Below are 19332 nucleotides of genomic sequence, written 5' to 3'. Positions count from 1 at the left end.
ACCGGGGCACGAACCCGTGTCCCCTGCATCGGCAGGCGGACTCTCAACCACTGCGCCACCAGGGAAGCCCTTATAAGTTTTTATGGATCTATTTTAGCTCCAATGTAGTCAACACGGTCTGTCATCTCTGGCTCCTAGGAACTCTAACAATTTTCTGGCTTTGTGTGAACTCTGGAAATCTTTTCTCTGGCAGTTCCTTGGTCATTATTCTTCCCCTGATGAATTTTGCCACGCATATGTGCAAATTGGAATTTAGCCAAAGAGTCGAGGTGGCCGTATGCAAATTTCTAGAGGGTCTGTTTTGCATAGTCCCACCCTCCTCAGTTCACGCTCTGTAAATTCTCAGCATTTTGGCCTCATCACCCTGAGATGTCTGTCTCCTCAGTTTGGTGAGCCTGCCAGCCTTTTGTTTGGGTTCCCCCTTCATTGCACTTTTGCCCAGAAATTGTTTTCAAGTAGAAAGGTATGATCGTTGGGCTCACCTTGTTTGTTTCTGTTCTCTCAAGTTACTTCCCTACACTGCCTGTTGTTTGATATCAGAAAAAAAGTAGTTTCCTAGGGCTTCCCTGGTGGCGCAGTGGTTGAGAGTCCGCCTGCCGATGCAGGGGACACGGGCTCGTGCCCCGGTCCGCGAAGATCCCACATGCCGCGGAGTGGCTGGTCCCGTGAGCCATGGCTGCTGAGCCTGTGCGTCCGGAGCTTGTGCTCCGCAACGGGAGAGGCCCGCGTAACGCAAAAAAAAAGTTTCCTAGATTCCAGTTTTCTAATTGTTACAGTGAAAGGACACTTATTTGGACTTCCTTGTAAACCTCACGGTCAGAGACAGATCTCAACTGGTGTATTTTAAACTGTCAGTTTGTGAGATAGGATAATCTCATTTTACTGTATATTTCCTTGGTCATTGATGTGTGCTTTTTTTTTTGGTCTTAATTAGCTCAGACTTTCTGGGCTCGCTGTGGCATGGTCTGAGGGAGCCAGCTGATTAAATATCCTCTAACTTGGGTTGTTATTACAGCCGTGGAAAGTCACCCCATACCAAAAACTCAGGTGTCATGCTGGGTTCAGTTTTCAAAATCTCAATGTAGAGTTTGCAAGGCGGAGAGAAGGGGAAGAGAGATCCTTTTCTGTAAGCAAATACATCTTCCTGAACTTGAGGAAGTCCATGAGTTTTAATTGGAGAACTTAGTGGAAGTTTGCAACCTAGCTCTAATGTTAGTCACACAAGAGACAGCTGTGACATGGGGAGAGGAAAAGTACATGACTGCTGGCATCTCCCACCGTCAAGGGCTAAAAGTACAGCAAGAGGATGTTATGTTCTACAGGTGACATAGAGCATCATCCTGATTTTTTTTTTTCTTCACTAAAATAAGTCAATTCTGTTTCGGGGCTTTTTCTCTTTTTATAAACTTAGGACTGGTTTTTAGGTCCACTTGGTTATGATATTTTTGTGTAAATCGAATACCAATGTAGTATGCTTGAAAAATGCGCTATTAAAGATTGATATCCTATTTAAGTTTGTATTAAGTGTGTGGAAGTAATTCACTTGCTATAAAAGCATTTATAGGCACAGATGTGTTTAAGATACACTACTGTATGCTGTCGTATACATCTTATATTTTCAGAAAGATCTCAAATATTTAAAACAGCAAAGATCTTTGTTAGCTTGATCAATAGATACTAAATTAAGAATTTAAGCTTGCTTAAAAAGGCAGCTCTGATACATTAACTGTTAATTTACCAAAACATAATAGGCAACTTTTGAATTAAAAACTTTTGCACAAAGCATCAGGGCCCCTAGGAAAGTGTTATTCAAATTTTTCCTAATGACACAATGGTAACTGATCATGAGTGGCTATCTTGTGCTTCCTTAGGGCTGTCTTTGTGTCTGGGCATGAGGACAGTGCACTCCCTCTAACTTACGTTCTCAGAGGTTGCTGTGCTTGGTAAACGTGTGTGTGTGTGTGTGCGTTTCTGTGCCCTTCCCTGGGATGAGCTGTCACTTCTGACCAGTGACTAGTGTGCCTTTACTGTAGCAATCTTTTTCCTCCCCTTGTCTCTAATCTGAGGTAGAGCTGTATCTAGTCAGTCTTATTAGAAACAGGGATAAACAAATATATGCTCACTTCTAAGGCAGGACTAAAGTTCTCTTACAAGGAAACTCTTTGGATTTTAGTGCAACTCTTTCTTCCATGAGCTTGAATTTCTCTACAGGCATTTTTATCCCCAAATTGCAGCTGGATAGGCAGTTTGCCAGCGGGCTAAGTTAGAGCTGGGTGAAGTGTTAGTACTTAGCATTAGGATGTGGTGATTTTAGGTACAAATCGTCTTCCCTATTAAATTTTCCTTCAGCTGGAATCGAAATTACTTCTCCTTCTTTCGATACAAGCTGCAGGTTTAACTGAAGGGTGGGAAGGGCTGCGGGAGATACTGAGAGGTAAGAAGCAGACAGAGAGTAAGATAATTATCAATCATAACTGCTAACCCAGCGCTGTCCAGTAGAAATGTGAGTGTATTTGTACTTTAATAGTATACTTCCCTTGACTCAGTATATCCCACATGTAATCTCAACACAATCATTATAAAAATGGAGACATCTTACATTCTTTTCTTGAATACCAAGTCTTTAAAATCCGGTGTGTGTTTTACACTTGTGTGTATCTCTCTTCTGACCAGCCATGTTCCAAGTGCCCAGTCCTCACGTGTGGCCAGTGGCTACCGAGGTGGACAGCACAGTGGTAGACCCTGGTTGTTGTCTGATCTGCATGGCTCTTACCATTAAAGGTTTCTACCTGCACACCCAGATTGCAGTAAAAGTAAAGTGTTGAAAGTTTACAATGTAACGAAGTCCAAGCTCCTGTTGCTCTGCTCACTGCCCAACAGGGAAACAAATAGAGCAACAGGGTGTCGGGCAAGGAAGAGCGACTTTATTTGCAAAGCTGCCAGACGGAGAGGATGGTGGACTCGGGTCCCAGAAAACCATCTTGCCTGAGTCAGAATTTAGGCTTCTTCAACTAAGTGTCCATCGACAGATGAATGGATAAAGAAGATGTGGCACATATATACAATGGAATATTACTCAGCCATAAAAAGAAACGAAATTGAGTTATTTGTAGTGAGGTGGATGGACCTAGAGTCTGTCATACAGAGTGAAGTAAGTCAGAAAGAGAAAAACAAATACCATATGCTAACGCATATATATGGAATCGAAAAAAAAAGAAGATTCTGAAGAACCTAGGGGCAGGACAGGAATAAAGACGCAGACGTAGAGAATGGACTTGAGGACATGGGCAGAGGGAAGGATAAGCTGGGACGAAGTGAGAGAGTGGCATGGACATATATACACTACCAAACGTAAAATAGATAGCTAGTGGGAAGCAGCCGCATAGCACAGGGAGATCAGCTCGGTGCTTTGTGACCACCTAGAGGGGTGGGATAGGGAGGGTGGGAGCGAGACGCAAGAGGGAGGGGATATGGGGATATATGTATATGTATAGCTGATTCACTTTGTTATACAGCAGAAAGTAACACATCATTGTAAAGCAATTATACTCCAATAAAGATGTTAATAAAAAAAAAAGATGTTAAAAAAAATAAAAAGCAGTCTTCTTTGATACTAAAAGGGGAGGGAGTAAAATCAAAACATTTCCTTGTTCCCATCAGCCTCTGGAGGGGATGTGTTGATTTCTCCCTCCTGCAATCATTCACAGGTGGGCCTGGTCAGGATGTTCCCTGTGAGCCAAACAAGGGTGTTTTAGCTTAATGCTCTTTAGCTGGGGGGGGGGGGCAGGGGTCCCAGAGATGGGCTGTTATGTGTAATTTAAGCTTATAGGCAACATCCCTTTAGTGATGAACTTGTAACAGTATACAAAGGTTCTTCCTTATTACAACAATACCTGTTATAATGCACTTGGGAGAACTATCATGGAATAATCTTTGGGCTGCAGGCAATTCATAACTCTTACTTACCAGTACTCTAGCCAGGAAGTTTTTACCTCTTTGGGTAATTGACAGGGGTTTTTTATGATGCAGTCCCTCACCATGATACAGATTTGGGGGCAACCTTAAACACCTGGTAAATATTTTCACCATGAACCGTGACTCCACTGTAGGGAAAGAAGAGTTCGTTGGGTCAGCTAGTACAATATACCAGTAAATTGTTTTTGTGTGCAAGGAAAATATGGGACTTAATTTAGACTTCTGAGGTACAGGAGCAGTATGGTTGGAGGGAAGAGTGGACACAGGGATGCCCCTTGGAATCTGAGACTCAGAGTTGATGCTTATCAGTGCACTGAGCAGAGGGGTTCCTGGTTGGAATATTGAGTAAGTAAATACAGAGGAATTCTTGGGAGAAATGACTTTTGACAAAAAGAGGGTTGTGCATGCGTTGAGGAATTATAGTAGCTGATACTTAGATGTTTAATAAGTCTTGCGGTGTTGGAACCGTTTCATTTGACAATTATCACCATATAAGTTCACAGAATTAATTTAAAAAGTTGTGCTGGGCTTCCCTGGTGGCGCAGTGGTTGAGAGTCCGCCTGCCGATGCAGGGGATGCGGGTTCGTGCCCCGGTCCGGGAAGATCCCACATGCCGCGGAGCGGCTGGGCTCGTGAGCCATGGCCGCTGAGCCTGCGCGTCCGGAGGCTGTGCTCCGCAACGGAAGAGGCCACGACAGTGAGAGGCCCGCGTACCGGAAAAAAAAAAAAAAGTTGTGCTTGTAAAATTAGAGAGTCTTTGTTAAGTCTAATACCTTGCAGGAGGGCATATCAGTGTTTGAGGTCAGGAAGATTAAGAGATTCTTCTGAGGTTTGGAGGTAGGATTATGCCTTTGGATTAGACAGGCTTGAGTTCATTGTAACATGTGGTGTAGTAGCTGTGATGAGATCATTGCATTAATAGTGTCAGCATCAGGTGTGGGAGCCTGCCACAGAGTTCAGCTTTGTATTTACCGTAAGGGTGAAGTTTTAACCTCAGGGAGTGGCTGCTTGACAGCTGTGTACACCCATAGCGATGGGGACGGGAGAGTACAGAATTAGGAAATACATTACCTGGAGTGAGACTCTGTTGATGACGAGCTGTACCTTTCAGGTGGTTCCATCTTACGTTTCCCTCAAGGAATTCTTTTTTGGGGGGTTGGCTTTATTTCTTTCCTATCCTCCTATAAAACATGATTAAGTTTATTTATTTTTTAAAGTGCACATACTGCCTTTTAAAAAAATTTAATTAATTAATTTGGTTGCGTTGGGTCTTCATTGCTGCACGCGGGCTTTCTCTAGTTGCGGCGAGCGTGGGCTACCCTTCGTCATGGTGCGCGGGCTTCTCATTGTGGTGGCTTCTCTTGTTGCAGAGCATGGGCTCTAGGCACGCGGGCTTCAGTGGTTGTGGCTCGTGGGCTCAGTAGTTGTGGCTTGTGGGCCCTAGAGCTCAGGCTCAGTAGTTGTGGCACACAGACTTTGTTGCTCCGCAGCATGTGGGATCTTCCCGGACCAGGGCTCGAACCCGCGTCCCCTGCATTGGCCGGTGGATTCTTAACCACTGCGCTAACAGGGAAGTCCCCATGATTGTTTAGCTCATCGGCTTTTGACTTTGAAACTTCTGCTTAATAGCATCGTTTTTCGAAACCGATTTATTCTTAGAAGGTGATGGTAAAATTCAAAACAGAAAGTAAAAGTCTTTCTTTTGAACGTTACTTAGGCCAGCTAACATGCCAGCACGCACTAAGCATGGAGATGAAACCTGCATCCCTGCCAGCAAGCGTGACTCACCCGTGTGAGAGCAGGGCAAGTGTGCTGGACCCTTCTGTGTCGGCTGTCCCGTGTCTGTGGCTGGAACCAATTTCCTGGTGTCAGGGGTCTGCTTGACACCAGGGCAGAATGCGTGTGTATGTAGACCCTGAGCTGACGGGAGAGCTGGCTGAGGTCTGGGGCCTGCAGGTGTGTGTAGGAGGGGCCTCGCTTCCTGCTGCGGGTGAGTCTGAAAGTGGCTGCTTCCGAGGACGTCTGAGGGACGGGGACGTGTTATGCAAGTGAAGAAAGACCTAGCGGCTGCTTGTGTTGAACTGCAAAGAAACTCAACTTGTAGATACTGAACTCATTGCTGAGTTACTCTTCGCCCCAGTTTTTTCTACGAGGTGAGCGTGCTCATCCAGTGATGGTTACAGCAATGATAAGGGTTGATACAGATGAAATGCTTAGACAGGGCTCAGCAGAAGATAGTGGTGCTTTTTATCATAACGATGATCCTGTGACCTGAAAAGGTCGGCTGACCTGGTGACACCGAATTGGTGGAGGGGCTGGAGATCCAGGTTCCTCCATCTGCGTCTCCTTGGCATTGTGCTACCTTGTTAATGATTTTCCATATTTGAAACTTTCTCACGTCTCTGTCTGAGAAGAAACGTGATACACAAAATGTCGCTTCAACATGAGAGTCGGGAAGAGCTGTCGCACTGGGAGAGCATCTTGTGTACCTGAGGAGCTGGGAGTGAAGATGGATGACTTGGCCTCCGTGCTGGTTTGTTCAAATCTGCGCCTGCTTTTGGAGGTTAAGATCGTTGATGGAAGAAAAGCGTTATGTTTGCTTGTCACCACGGGTCATAGGACCCTAACAGGCTGGTCTGCACATGACACGGGATGGTGGCTGACGCACACACGCGTGCCTTTCTCTTGTATGTGGCATCTGACTTCAAGGCACTCAGACCCTCCTCCGCCCTGGGAAGGATTAGGAGAAACATCAAGGTACCTTTCAGAACGGGCAGGAATAGGCAAGCTAGGCTTTTGTTTCTGAGGAGACTTTGCAGATCAGTTTTTCTCTCCCTTTTGTCATATTTACAACAGACGTTGCAGGGGGCTTGACTCATCGTTTTCTACACTGAAGAGAGAGCTCAGGGGGTCTTTAAAGTGTTGTATGGCATCCAGAAGGATGATGTCAGGGCAGGACATTAAAAAGCTCGCCTCTGTTTTTGATCCTTAGCGGGTAGACAGGGGAGGGGTTGGGAGAGGAGAATCATCTGACAAGAGACATCTTAATTTTTCTCTCCTGGGGAAAGTTTGCCCAATCAGAGAGCCGAGGTGTGTGGGATACATGCGGATAAAACTGAGGGGTAATAGTTTTGTTTTCTTGCATTGCCCACCTGTACATTCAAAGTGGTCTGGAGCTGATTTGAAAGCCGCTGGCTCTTCCAGCCGGCAGGTCCTGCAGGGCTGCAGGTGGATGGCTGACGCAGGCAGCCCGGAGGCAGAGGACGGTGGGCTCTGTGGTCTGCGCAGAGGGAGCCCAGGTGAGAGGGAGCCAGCTGGGGACACGAATGCCCCCTGACGAAGCCAAGCCAGACCCGTCATGGACTGTAGCCCCTGAGGGTGTGGATCAGAGGAGGCAGGAGGCATCCGTGTCCAAGGACCCCGGCTCTTCCCTGCCCCCCATTTCCCCAGCGCCATCTGAAGGAAAGAAGAGGAAGAAATTCTGGGAGGCAAAGCATCTTTCCTCAAGAGAGACTTAACACCACTTACAGGAATTTTTGAAATTATCAAGTTGGATTAACTTCTAAACAAAACCGGGTATTTCCCCTTTTTCCCCCCAATTCTCTTTTGGGTGGTACCTTAGGGTCCAACTTGTAACTCCTTGAATTCAATCTACAGCGTTTTTCTCCGTCCACGTAAGACAGGATGTGAAGTGTTGTGGCCGTGTCCACTTTGTTTGTTGGATACACTTCCGGAGCACCTTCTGTGTCCCTTCAGTGGGGAGTGCAGGTGACTAAGATGAACGTGGGCCCCGTGCTCATGGAGCTTACAGCTAATGTTGGAAGACAGAGGACGAGCAAACCAATTTCCTAAGTGCAGTGAAAGAAAGGACACGGCGCCAGGGAAGAATGCAGCAGGGCATGCGGTAGGGATGGTTGCCAGGCAGTGCCATGGGAGGAAGTTGGCATAAAACAAGCCTAGAGGAAGAGAATTCTGGGTGGAAGGAAAAGCAGGTACCAGGGCTCTGGGGGGAACAGAGTTGAGGAGTGGGGAGAAGGCTGCTATGGGGGGAGCTTCAAGACCAAGGGAGAGATGGGTCACCAAGGATGCTGGAGAGGTGGGCGGGCTGTGAGACCACGTGCAGCGAACGTGTGTGCCTTTGCCCAGTCTTGCGGGTCTTCAAACTGCTTAGAACAGGCCAACTCCGACTTCACACTGCCCCCTCCTAGGATGAATTGTTCAGAGACCGCATTTGTGCATGTTGAATCGGCGATGGGATTTTAAAGTCTGTGTCCCTAACCTGAGCCCAGTTTTGAGGTCCCAGGAGGGATGGAGAATATCCATCCCAGCAACAGAGGGACTTGCTCCAGAAAATGCACTGGGCTTGTATTTTAAGCCGTAGCCAATCCAGCCCATATAGAAAAATCCTCTGAATTGAATATCTGAAGCATAGCTTTTCTTCTTTGTGTTTAGTTTTGTCTATTAAACGTATTTCCTTAAAAGCACATTTGTCTTCACGTAATCTACATGATGGATTTCAACATATCTAAGGTATAAAATGGGTTTCAAGGAACAGCCCAGTTTGCATTACTGTACTTACTGGAAACTAGGCTTCAGAAGACCGTGGCTCACCTTTCACCCGCCAGCTGGAGCCGGCCAGGTTGTGAATAACGCATCACTGGCCTGTGTCTCTGCTCCCGTGGTACCATTCCTGGAAGGCTTCGTGCTTTCTCTGCACATCCAAATCATAGCCATTCTTTTTTTTTAAATTTATTTATTGTTTTTGGCTGCGTTGGGTCTTCGTTGCTGCGCGTCGGCTTTCTCCAGTTGCGGCGGGGGGCGGGGCGGCTACTCTTTGTTGTTTCGGTGGCTTCTCTTGTTGTAGAGCACAGGCACCAGGCGCACGGGATCCAGTAGTTGTGGCACGTGGGCTCAGTAGTTATGGCTTGTGGGCTCTAGAGCACAGTCTCAGTAGCTGTGGCCCACGGGCCCAGTCGCTCTGCGGCATGTGGGATCCTCCCGGACCAGGGCTCGAACCCGTGTCCCCTGCACCGGCAGGCGGATTCTCAACCACTGCGCCACCAGAGAAACCCGAAACTTTTTCTTAATGAAATCGCCCTGGTTTTGGGCCCTGTTATGAGCCTGGCAGTCACCTTTGTCCTCTGAATTCCCAGATTTTTGTTCTCTCTGTTTCTGTTGCCTCAGCTAAGATGTAAGCTTCTGCCTTAAGCCGTGTGCCTTTTCCCTGCCCACTACCCGGCAGCATGCTTTCCGTCTAGGAGGTGCCCGTAACTTTGGGTGAATTAGCACCCCACAACATTTTAAATCATGGCTGCACAAAGCCTCTTATTTCCCTCCCCATCTCCTCTTTCCCTGAAAAAAGAGAGGGCTTCCCCGGTGGCGCAGTGGTTGAGAGTCTGCCTGCCAATGCAGGGGACACAGGTTCGAGCCCTGGTCCGGGAAGATCCCACATGCCGCGGAGCAACTAGGCCCGTGAGCGACAACTACTGAGCCTGCGCATCTGGAGCCTGTGCTCTGCAACAAGAGGCCGTGATAGCGAGAGACCCGCGCACCACAATGAAGAGTGGCCCCCGCTCACCGCAACTGGAGAAAGCCCTCGCACAGAAACGAAGACCCAACACAGCCAAAAATAAAAAAATATACATATCAAAAAAAAAAAAAAGAAACCCATCAGTACTTGCAGTAATGAGAGTTCCTGATCCATCGGTGTATTTCCTTGGAATTCACCGGTGGATGAAGATTCCATCGGATTCACCGACGGTGGAGATGGGTCATCGATGCTATATCTGGAGAGATGTGGTTTGTCCAGAGTGGGGGGTCTAGCAAAGGCCTCCAAAGTGTGTCTGTGAGGCAAGAAGACTCACATTTTGCTTCTGTACAGTGTTTTCATTGTGTTGATTTGATTAGGGGAGAGAATTGGCCCAGGTGCTTTCCCGGCGGCTGGATTGCTCTGCGTCTGTGTCCTGAAGGATTAGGAACATCTTTGTAAACACGGGGTAGAGGCCAGAGCTGAACTTGAAACTCTTTGGGAAGGGGAGTGTGTGCACGTGCGTGTGCCCATGCCCATGCACATACCTCTTGTTGCAAAGTTCTGTGATGATTGCACTAGTTTCCTGGAAATCTTTCTGGAGGCAAAAAAACCCACCTTTATTTACAAGTACATAAAAAAATTAGGAAGATGGCATAACCAACTTTAAAAAAAATTTCTAAAAATACCTTATTGAAATAGAGTTGATTTACAGTGTGTTAATTTCTGCTGTACAGCAAAGTCACTCAGTTATACATATATATATATTCTTTTCCATCATGGTTTATCACAGGGTATTGGATGCAGTTCCCTGTGCTCTACAGTAGGACCTTGTTGTTTACCCATCCAACTTTTAACTGACGTAGGAAAAGCCCAAACACCAATGTTTCCAGAAATTTTATGTCCTATCTTATTGATAAAGGGGAAATTTAGTCTAATTTCCCCTTGAAGAGGGTGTTGGGATATAGTCAGTTTAACTGTAAAAGAACTTGGTTTAAATGAGGGGGTCAGTGAAATCTGGCCTGCGGGGCTGGGGGCTGGAATGGTTTTTACATTTAAGACTTTTGTGTTTAAAAAAAAAAAAATGAGACTGAGGCCACATGTGGCCCAAAGCCTAAAATATTTACTACCTGACCCTTCGCAGAAAAAGTTTGCCAACCCTTGATTTCTGTAATTGATTTGTTTTGCGGATGAAGAAACCAAGGCTCAGGTGGCCTGAGCTCATAGGGCTGCTGGTTCCAGTGGAAGGGGAATCGGGTTCAAGTGTCTGCACATCTGGCTTCTCACCCAGCTCTCCTTGGACCTAATACACTTTTGTGATTGTTAACAGTTTCCCTTTGACTCCGTCATCCTAGAATTCAGTGATGTCTGCAGGGCGATTCTAATACTAGCTACCCAGGGTTAGTCAAACTTCACAGGTTAAGGACACAGTTCTCTAAGTCTGTCCTCGTTCAGACCCCAGCTGCAAGGTCTGGGGTCCCCGGACCACCTGCACTTCTGAGCAACTGGCTACAAATTCAGGGCTCCCACTGACCCTGTAGTTTCAGTAATAACTAGAATAACTTACAGTGCTCAGGAAAGAGTGCTATACTTACGATTATAGTTTTATCAGAAAGGGTACAAATCAGGACCAGCCCAAAGAGACAGCGAGGTTTGGCAGGGTCTCGGTGGGAAGCTTCCTCAGGACATGTCACCTGTGCTTTGGTGTCCATAGTTTTGTTGGGGTTTCATTACATGGGTGTTATTACTTGTCCACATGTTGAACTTTGACCAGAGAGAACTTTCTACCTGAGACACTTTGCTGCCTAACAGGGCGACCTTTGTTTTCCAAATGTTTCCTCCGCCTTCCCATGAAAGCTCTTCCTTCCTGTGTGTCCTAACCCCTCCCCTTCTCTTTAGCTCAGGATGTGTTAGAAGCTGCAATTTTCTGGCCGCCTCTTTTTTTTTTTTTTTAACATCTTTATTGGACTATAATTGCTTTACAATGGTGTGTTAGTTTCTGCTTTATAACAAAGTGAATCAGTTATACATATACATATGTTCCCATATCTCTTCCCTCTTGTGTCTCCCTCCCTCCCACCCCCCCATCCCACCCCTCTAGGTGGTCACAAAGCACTGAGCTGATCTCCCTGTGCTATGCGGCTGCTTCCCACTAGCTGTCTGTTTTACATTTGGTAGTGTATATATGTCCATGCCACTCTCTCCCTTCGACCCAGTTTACCCTTCCCCCTCCCCATATCCTCAAGTCCATTCTCTACGTCTGTGTCTTTATTCTTGTCCTGCCCCTAGGTTCTTCAGAACCTTTTTTTTTTTAGATTCCATATATATGTGTTAGCATACAGTATTTGTTTTTCTCTTTCTGACTTACTTCACTCTGTATGACAGTCTCTAGGTCCATCCACCTCACTACAGATAACTCAGTTTCGTTTCTTTTTATGGCTGCGTAATATTCCATTGTATATATGTGCCACATCTTCTTTATCCATTCATCTGTCAGTGGACACTTAGGGTCCTGCATTTTTATGGGATTCCTGTATATAGGTCTCCAGTCCCCGTGTCTCCCTCCCGCACCCCCAGTCAGGAGGTCAGGCTGATGTCAACTGGCTCAACCCCCAACTCTGCAGTCACCTGGTTTTTCTGGCAGGTCAGCCCCCATTCTAAGACTGTCCATGGTCCACTGTGAGTCACCTCATTGGCATAAATGCAGGTTGCTCAGAAGGGCCCATAGACACTCTTATTACTTGGGAAATTCCAAGGGGCCAGAGGCCACTCCCCCAGGAAGCCAGCCAGGGCTAAGACCAACCAAATTCTTTATTCTGAGACAATGTCCGAGGTCTGACTCTTTCCACAGAGCTGGTTAGAGGTGCTGCCCAAAGGCTTCTCACTTTCATAGGTTTCTGACTTAGGAAGACTAGAATATTTCCTTTCCAAGAATTTCTTCTGTGAGATAGTAAAACTCCTTTGCAAGTGAAAAGGGCAGAAAAATTTTCCTTCTACCCATTGAGGTTCTTCAGCTGGTCTAATAATCAAGTTGGCAGAAGACAGCTTAACAGAAAAACAGATCATCTCCCCGGGTCCCACGTCAAAGTTTCCAGAAGGCAGACCCTTAGTGGCCCGACGTGGACCAAGTAACTGTCCCTGGTGGGAAGGATGAAGGGGATTGCAAGACACAGACCTGCCTGCCGGGCTCCCTGTCCCAAGCGAGTGGGGAGGAGAGGGGTCAGGTTACCAGACCAGGGAGCAGTCCTTGGCTCTGGGGCTGGGCGGGGTGGGCCTCTTCAGAAGGCACACGCTACGTTAGCCCTTTGTGTATCCAGTTGACATGTGCTTACAGGCCCCCTCCTGTGTGCTGGGCATTACGCAGGATGGCGGGGTGGAGCCCGGAAATAGACAAAAGCCTTGCCCCCCCCAGGTCTTGGCCGTCAGCTGTTCCGTCTGTGTTGCACTGTGCTCATGTGTCTCCTCTTTCCTTTTACCTCGGCTTCTTTCTCAGTAGATGCTTCCTGACTTGCCTCTGTCTGCTGACACCGGGTGTGTGTACGTGGGGGAGTTGTAAACACACACTCTGATTTGTACGGTGGTATTTTCAAAGCGCGTTAACGCAGGATTCGTCTCATGAGTCTGAATTTGAAACCGTCGTCACAAAGTGCTTTGCCATGTATGGTACAATATTTTCCTTAGGCAAGACATTTTCAACAAATTGTGTTATTTTGAAAATATTAACGTTTTTCTCCAAAGGAGGATTGGGTCAAGATGAGGCCACTGAGGCAGAAGAAAGTTATCTGAGTCTTGGGGGTGGGGTGAGGGAGACTGTATTTCTACTTAAAATAAGTTCCAGATTTGGCCCTACTGTCGTACAGAAAGACGAGCTGGCCTGGTGCATGCCACGTACTTGGGACATATCTCACTTAGTTCTGTTATCACTAATTGTTTGTATCAATAATTTTTTCACCCTAATATTTATTATCCTACATTGAAATTCTTGTTTGGGCAAACTTGTTTCCTTTTTTTTTTTTTTTTTTTTTTTTGCGGTACGCGGGCCTCTCGCTGTTGTGGCCTCTCCCGTTGCGGAGCACAGCCTCCGGACGCGCAGGCTCAGCAGCCATGGCTCACGGGCCCAGCCGCTCTGCGGCATGTGGGATCTTCCCGGACCGGGGCACGAACCCGTGTCCCCAGCATCGGCAGGCACACTCTCAACCACTGCGCCACCAGGGAAGCCCCGGTTAACGTTTTTGAGAGCAGGAGCCAGCTCTTTTTTGCTTGTGTTCTCGGCTGCCTCTTACAAGGGATTCTCAGTTCTGACTGCCCGTTTGTGTCCCTTGAGGAGCTTTGAAAAGAAAAGCGTCAGAATTGGTCAAGATTGGGCCCAGGAACTAGTAAGTTTTGAGTGCTTTCTCGGTGATGATGTGCAGAGTTGAGAGCCACCGAGCGAAGACCACCTGGCAGTGCACCGTTTTGTCCACAGTAGGGTCACGGGTCTGAGCCCTCGGTGCAGGTCACTGCATCCCTGCCTGGAGGATTCAAATCGACCTTTTATTAGACTGAAGTAAAAGGGACTTATTCAGCCAGCGAATATGAGTGCCCGCCGTGTACCAGGCACTCTTCTGGGAGCTGAGGTCACTGCATTGAACAGAACATGTCTCTGCTGCCCTGGAGCTTTTGCTCTTGGACTTGGGAAGACAGACCATAAATAAATAGTGCCAGGTAACGATGATAAAGCCGTGGAGGAGAGCAAAGTGGGATGAGGGAGCAGAGCGGAAAGCAGCACTTCGATTCAGGCTGGCTTACAAACTATCCCCTGTCGGCCTTAAATCAGCAAATGCTTCAAAACCAGCCTACTCCGGCGGCTCCCGGGCCAGCCAGTCTCCAAGGACCTGCTGCCCTCTGCTGCCCCTGTGGATAAGCAGAGGCGGAGCAGAGGGACCCCGGAGAGCGGAGGCTGGAGGACAGGGTCTGAGGCTGGGGTCGTGTACTGAGACTTGCGCCTGCTCTGTGACCAGGGACCCGGCTGTGAGCACATCTCAGGACAGCACAGCAGCTCTCAATACCCAGTTTGATATTTGGGTGTCCTCTTCTTAGGATGAGGATTATAATGGGATTCTAACCACTTTAAAAAAGATGACATACTTCCATAGCCAAAGCTGTCTCTTTCAAAATGTTTCTGAACGTGCTTTGTAGCTGTGAAGTGGCTGTTTACTGAAGTGAGATGCCCGTTTCCTAAGTGATATGCAACACCTGTTTCTTTCATAGGTGGAAAGTGCGGCAGGTATTAGGGCAGATGCAATTTAAGGAAAAGCAGAGAAGACTCTGTCATCTGTAGGGCATTTATTTTTCTGTGGGCCTTGACGTCAGGGCCCCGCCCCCACCCCAAGGTCAAATCGCGAGGTGGGTGGCCCCGTGCAGTGAGGGACCTTGTCTTGTATTTGGAGGGGTGTGTGTGTGGAGGGGTGTGCACCTGGGCAGACATATTGGGTGTGTCATCGTTGTCCCTGCCGACACCTCCTCAAGTGAAGGTTATGGGGAGCTTTAGCCCAAGAGAGGCTCGGCTCTAGAGAGGCTCGGCTCTAGGACTGAAATCGCATCTTACGGAGATAGACTGGCTTGGGTCTTAACCACAGAAGCCCTGGATGAAGGCTCACGTCGCGCCCGCGAGCGGGGATGGGCGGGATTCTGCTCTCAGGTCGCCAGGCGCGTCGGGGGAGAAAAGCTGCTGGTTCGTTCCAGAAACCAGGGGACCAGCCCTCTGCACGGAGGGTCTGGAATTTCATTCTGGAGCACAGAGGTGTCTTCCACCGTCCTCTCTGGCGGCCGAATGCAGGGCACACCCCCTTAATGTGTCTCTCCGTTCCTCAGCGCAAAGAAGCCGGGAAAGCCTAGCTCGGGAATTCACTCCCTGGGCCTGGAGGGGGAGCTCGCCCCGGGGAGGGGAGGCTCTGGCCTCTGCTCCCCGCATCCGCTCGGCCCACGTGGCCCTACCTGCAGGGGTGCGCCCCTCGCCACCCCTGCGGGGACTGCGCTCCCCGCGCCCAGGCCCGGCTGGCCGGGGAGTGGGGAGGGGAGGGAGGGCGGGGCGAGGGGCGGGAGGGCCGAGGTTCCCACCCCCGGGAGGGGCTCCTCAGCGCTGGGGACCAGCGCGGGCGGGGCGGGGCCGACAAGCTGCGCGCGTCTCCAGGGGCCGCCGAGGTACAGCTGCGGCGCGTCGCCCGGAGCATCCTTTCCAGCTGGTCCCCGCCCGCCCGTGCTGCTGCCTGTGCCGGGCGTGACTTCTTTGTGTTCTGCTTTCTGACCGCGCCTCTTCTCCGCAGGACCTGTTCGTTCTTCTTCGGGCTACAAGAAGGCAGATGATGAGATGTCCCGGGCCACGTCTGTTGGGGACCAGCTGGACGCACCAGCCCGCACCATTTACCTCAACCAACCGCATCTCAACAGATTCCGTGACAACCGGATCAGGTAGGAGGCGGCAGCCAGCCGAGAGTCGCAGGAAGCGGTTAATTCACAGCTGGGATGTGGCTCGGCTTCCTCTCCTGGGCTTTTCCACGCACCTGGCCAGCCCCCCGCCCCTCTCTGCTGTCGCCAGCCCCCTCCGCTCCCCTCCCCCTCAAGCCTGGCAGTCTACACCCGCGTTTCCAATCGGGTCATGGGAATATAGCTCGTACCTTTCTCTCCTTTGCGTTGGTTCTGTGCTCAGGCTGGCTGTGAGCCCGGAGGACGTTTTTAGGCTTCCGTCCCTGGCAAAAATGAGGTTTCTCGTCTCTTCATCCCTGAGTGCCCTTCCAAGAATTCCCCAGCCCTGTTTTAAACCAACCGATAGCCCTCCTTAACAAGTTACCGACTGTCATGTGGAGAAGTGCTTTATACTGGAATCCCTCAGGTCACAAGAACTCGCATTCAGCTCTCAATGCCCAGGACCTTTGTTAAGAGGGCTTTATTTGCTGGGAAACTTTGCCCAGAGTTAGCGGGAAGATGGATGGACGCTAACATGTAAACGTCTGCTTTTTGCGGGCCGCTCTCTTGGGTACTTTCGCTACACTGGCTTTATAAAACCTCAGAACCCCTTGAAGAAGGCAGTCTTACCTTCACAGACTGACAGAGAAGGATGTTAAATATGGCCATTTAGCTACTAAATGGCATAGCTGGAAATAGAACCTAGCCTGCCTGACTACTAAACCCAAAGTCTTTCTGCTGTGCCAAGCTAGATCTTTTAGGCATGTGAGTTAGCATGTTTGCAAATTTCATTAAACTTTCAGGCTTAGACGGCTTTATCTCTGGGAGGGACTTCAGAGGATGTAGTTCTGTGCGTGGCTCAGAACACCATGCTCAGGTGTAGAGAAGGTAAGTGATTGGTCAGGTTACATACGGATTATTGACAAACCTGAATCCCAGGCCAGGGCTCCTTTGTTATGTGTTAAGCTTTGTTATGTGTTAAGTGTTCCTCTGCAGCCGTGGCACTTGAGCTTAGCCTGACATCTTTCTTCAGAAAGGCCTGGCTGTTGGACATTATTGTAGCTTGATAGGATTTGGGATAAAATAATGGTGCATATACTATGCAGAAGTGACGCTTTCATTTATTGAAAGAGTGTTAGATGATCCTGGATGGCTCTGTTTTGGGTTTTAAGAATGACCGTTGGGGCCTATTTAATACTTAAGCGTGTAGCTTGGAAGAATAGCTGAGACCGAATTCAAGGCTGAGTGGGCTTGGTTTAAGATACAGAGCCTCAAGCGCTAGTTCCCGCTTCACCCACTAGGATAGCTCTAATCAGAAAGACAGTAGCAGGTGCTGGCGAGGATGTGCAGAAATGGGAACCGTCCTGCATTGCTGATGGGAATGAAAAATGGTGTAGCTGCTTTGGAAAACAGTTTGTTTCTTAAAAGGTTAAATGTCAAGTTACATATGATCCAGAAATTCGAGGTGTATATACCCAAGAGAAATGAAGACGTATGTCCACACAGAAACTGGTATAGAAGTCCCTAGCAGCATTATGATGGTAGGTAAAAGTGGAAACCGTCCAAATGTCTGTCGACTGACAAGTAAGTGAATAAACCGTGGTACATCCATACAGTGGAATATCATTTGGCCACAAAAAAGAATGCACTTCTACAACATGAATGAACTTTGAACACATTATGCTAGGAGAAGCCAGTAATAGGCCTCCTGTATGATTGTATTTATATGAAATACCCAGAGGAGGCAAATCTACGGAGACATAAGATTAGTGACTTCTAGGGCTGAGGAGTAGGTTGGGAAAAGAGGAATGACTGTAACGTACACGGGGTTTCATTGGGGTGATGGATACACAACTCTGTGAAATATACTTAAAGCATCTGCAATCCGGCACTGACATTATAGTTTCATTTCCTTAGACTTTCTCGTGTGTGACCTTAAGATATTGTCAAGTAGTATTTTTGCTTAGTTCCTATTAATTTCGGTATCCATTTGTGCATGCTTAAAGCCGGGAGAATGAAATAGGGGTCTTTGTTTTTTGTCCGAATTCTCTAGTTCCCATGGAAGGTGAAGCTTTTTAAAAGCCTTGGTAGCGAGGCCTCACAACCTGTTCTGTAATTAAGACTCACATTGACTTTAAAATTTTTTAAATTTATTTTTTATTGGAGTGTAGTTTATGTACAATGTTGTGTTAGTTTCTGGTGTACAGCAAAGTGATTCGGTTATACACACATATATATATAAATCCTTTTTCAGATTCTTTTCCATTATAGGTTATTACAAGATATTGAATATAGTTCCCTGTGCTGTACAGTAGGTCCTTGTTGGATCTGTTTTATATATAGTAGTGTATAAAACACTGCTAATTTATCCCTCCCCTCACCCCTCCCTTTTGGTAACCATAAGTTTGTTCTCTATATCTGAAGGCTCACATTGACTTTTGAAACTGATTTTTATTATTAATCAAAGAGATTTCCAGCGGCTGCCTGTTATACAGTTTCATTTGTACTCTTTTGGGGGTGGGGGAGGGCTAAGTGGGAGTATACCGTGGGTTGGCTAGGAAGAAAGTAGGTAGACACAAACCATTCCATTTAAAGCCTTGTATGTGAATGTATAATTGAATTAGTTAAATATGTTAAATCTTACAATTCATACAGTTTGAGTTCATGGCTTATACTGTGAGCATAGGTTTCAGAGTCTACTGAATAGGCTCTAAGAAATTAAAGTATGGTGCCGGCTGTTCTAGAAAATGGTCTTCCAATACTCACTTTACCTCCACTGTATATTTAATTAGGAACTACTGCTGGTGATGTGACTCGTAGTTCATTAAAGAATCGATTTTAAAGCTTCTTGGCATATAGTTTAAGGATTTTACAAAATGTTGAACAATATTGTTTCAGCACTTGAATATCGCTGAAATCGTTTTATAAAATACTGATTTTTTTTAAAAATAAGGCTTTTTGTCTTCGTCATGGCTGTTTGTTGAAAGTTGATAAAGCTACTCAAAGGAGTATTTTCATTAAAGGGAGTTGATAAAGGAGTTATTTTTCTTAATATAGTTTTTCTTGGGAAAACATTAATGGTTTTTCCCGGAAGCTGGGGCGTATGGAGTGTTGATCCCAGATAGCTTGCATCTAAACTGAGGCTTTTGAAAAGAAGGGACCACGTGGGACAGATGGGGTCACGCTGGTCCATGGAGTGGGGGTGTCTGGTGTATCCGATGCCCTGCACCTCCGTAGGCTGGCCGTCCCTGGAACCGAGCTCTCGCACTTACCTTCCCCACCCGAGGCCATCTCTGGCTTGGAAGCTCATGATGGTGGGGCAGTTGCTGTGTGACTGCCTTCATGGGCAACTGGTGTTTTGACTTCACAGAAGGGGTTGGAGTTTG

The 19332-nt window shown here is 47.5% G+C and overlaps 1 protein-coding gene across 3 annotated transcripts in view; it reads left to right on the top strand.

Annotated features, from left to right (window-relative positions):
- Positions 1 to 19332, top strand: part of ATP8A2 (ATPase phospholipid transporting 8A2) — a 531116-nt gene that overhangs the window by 72983 nt on the left and 438801 nt on the right. For all 3 annotated transcript variants that reach the window (XM_033409347.2, XM_049700910.1, XM_033409346.2), the window contains exon 2: positions 15808 to 15952. In XM_033409347.2, the coding sequence (XP_033265238.1) occupies positions 15808 to 15952 (145 nt within the window). The remainder of the gene's footprint in view (positions 1 to 15807; positions 15953 to 19332) is intronic.

Source organism: Orcinus orca, chromosome 18 (assembly GCF_937001465.1).
Source record: "Orcinus orca chromosome 18, mOrcOrc1.1, whole genome shotgun sequence".
NCBI classification, from domain to species: domain Eukaryota; kingdom Metazoa; phylum Chordata; class Mammalia; order Artiodactyla; family Delphinidae; genus Orcinus; species Orcinus orca.
The sequence above is the reverse complement of the archived record's forward strand: the minus strand, read 5'-3'. Positions and strand labels throughout refer to the sequence as shown.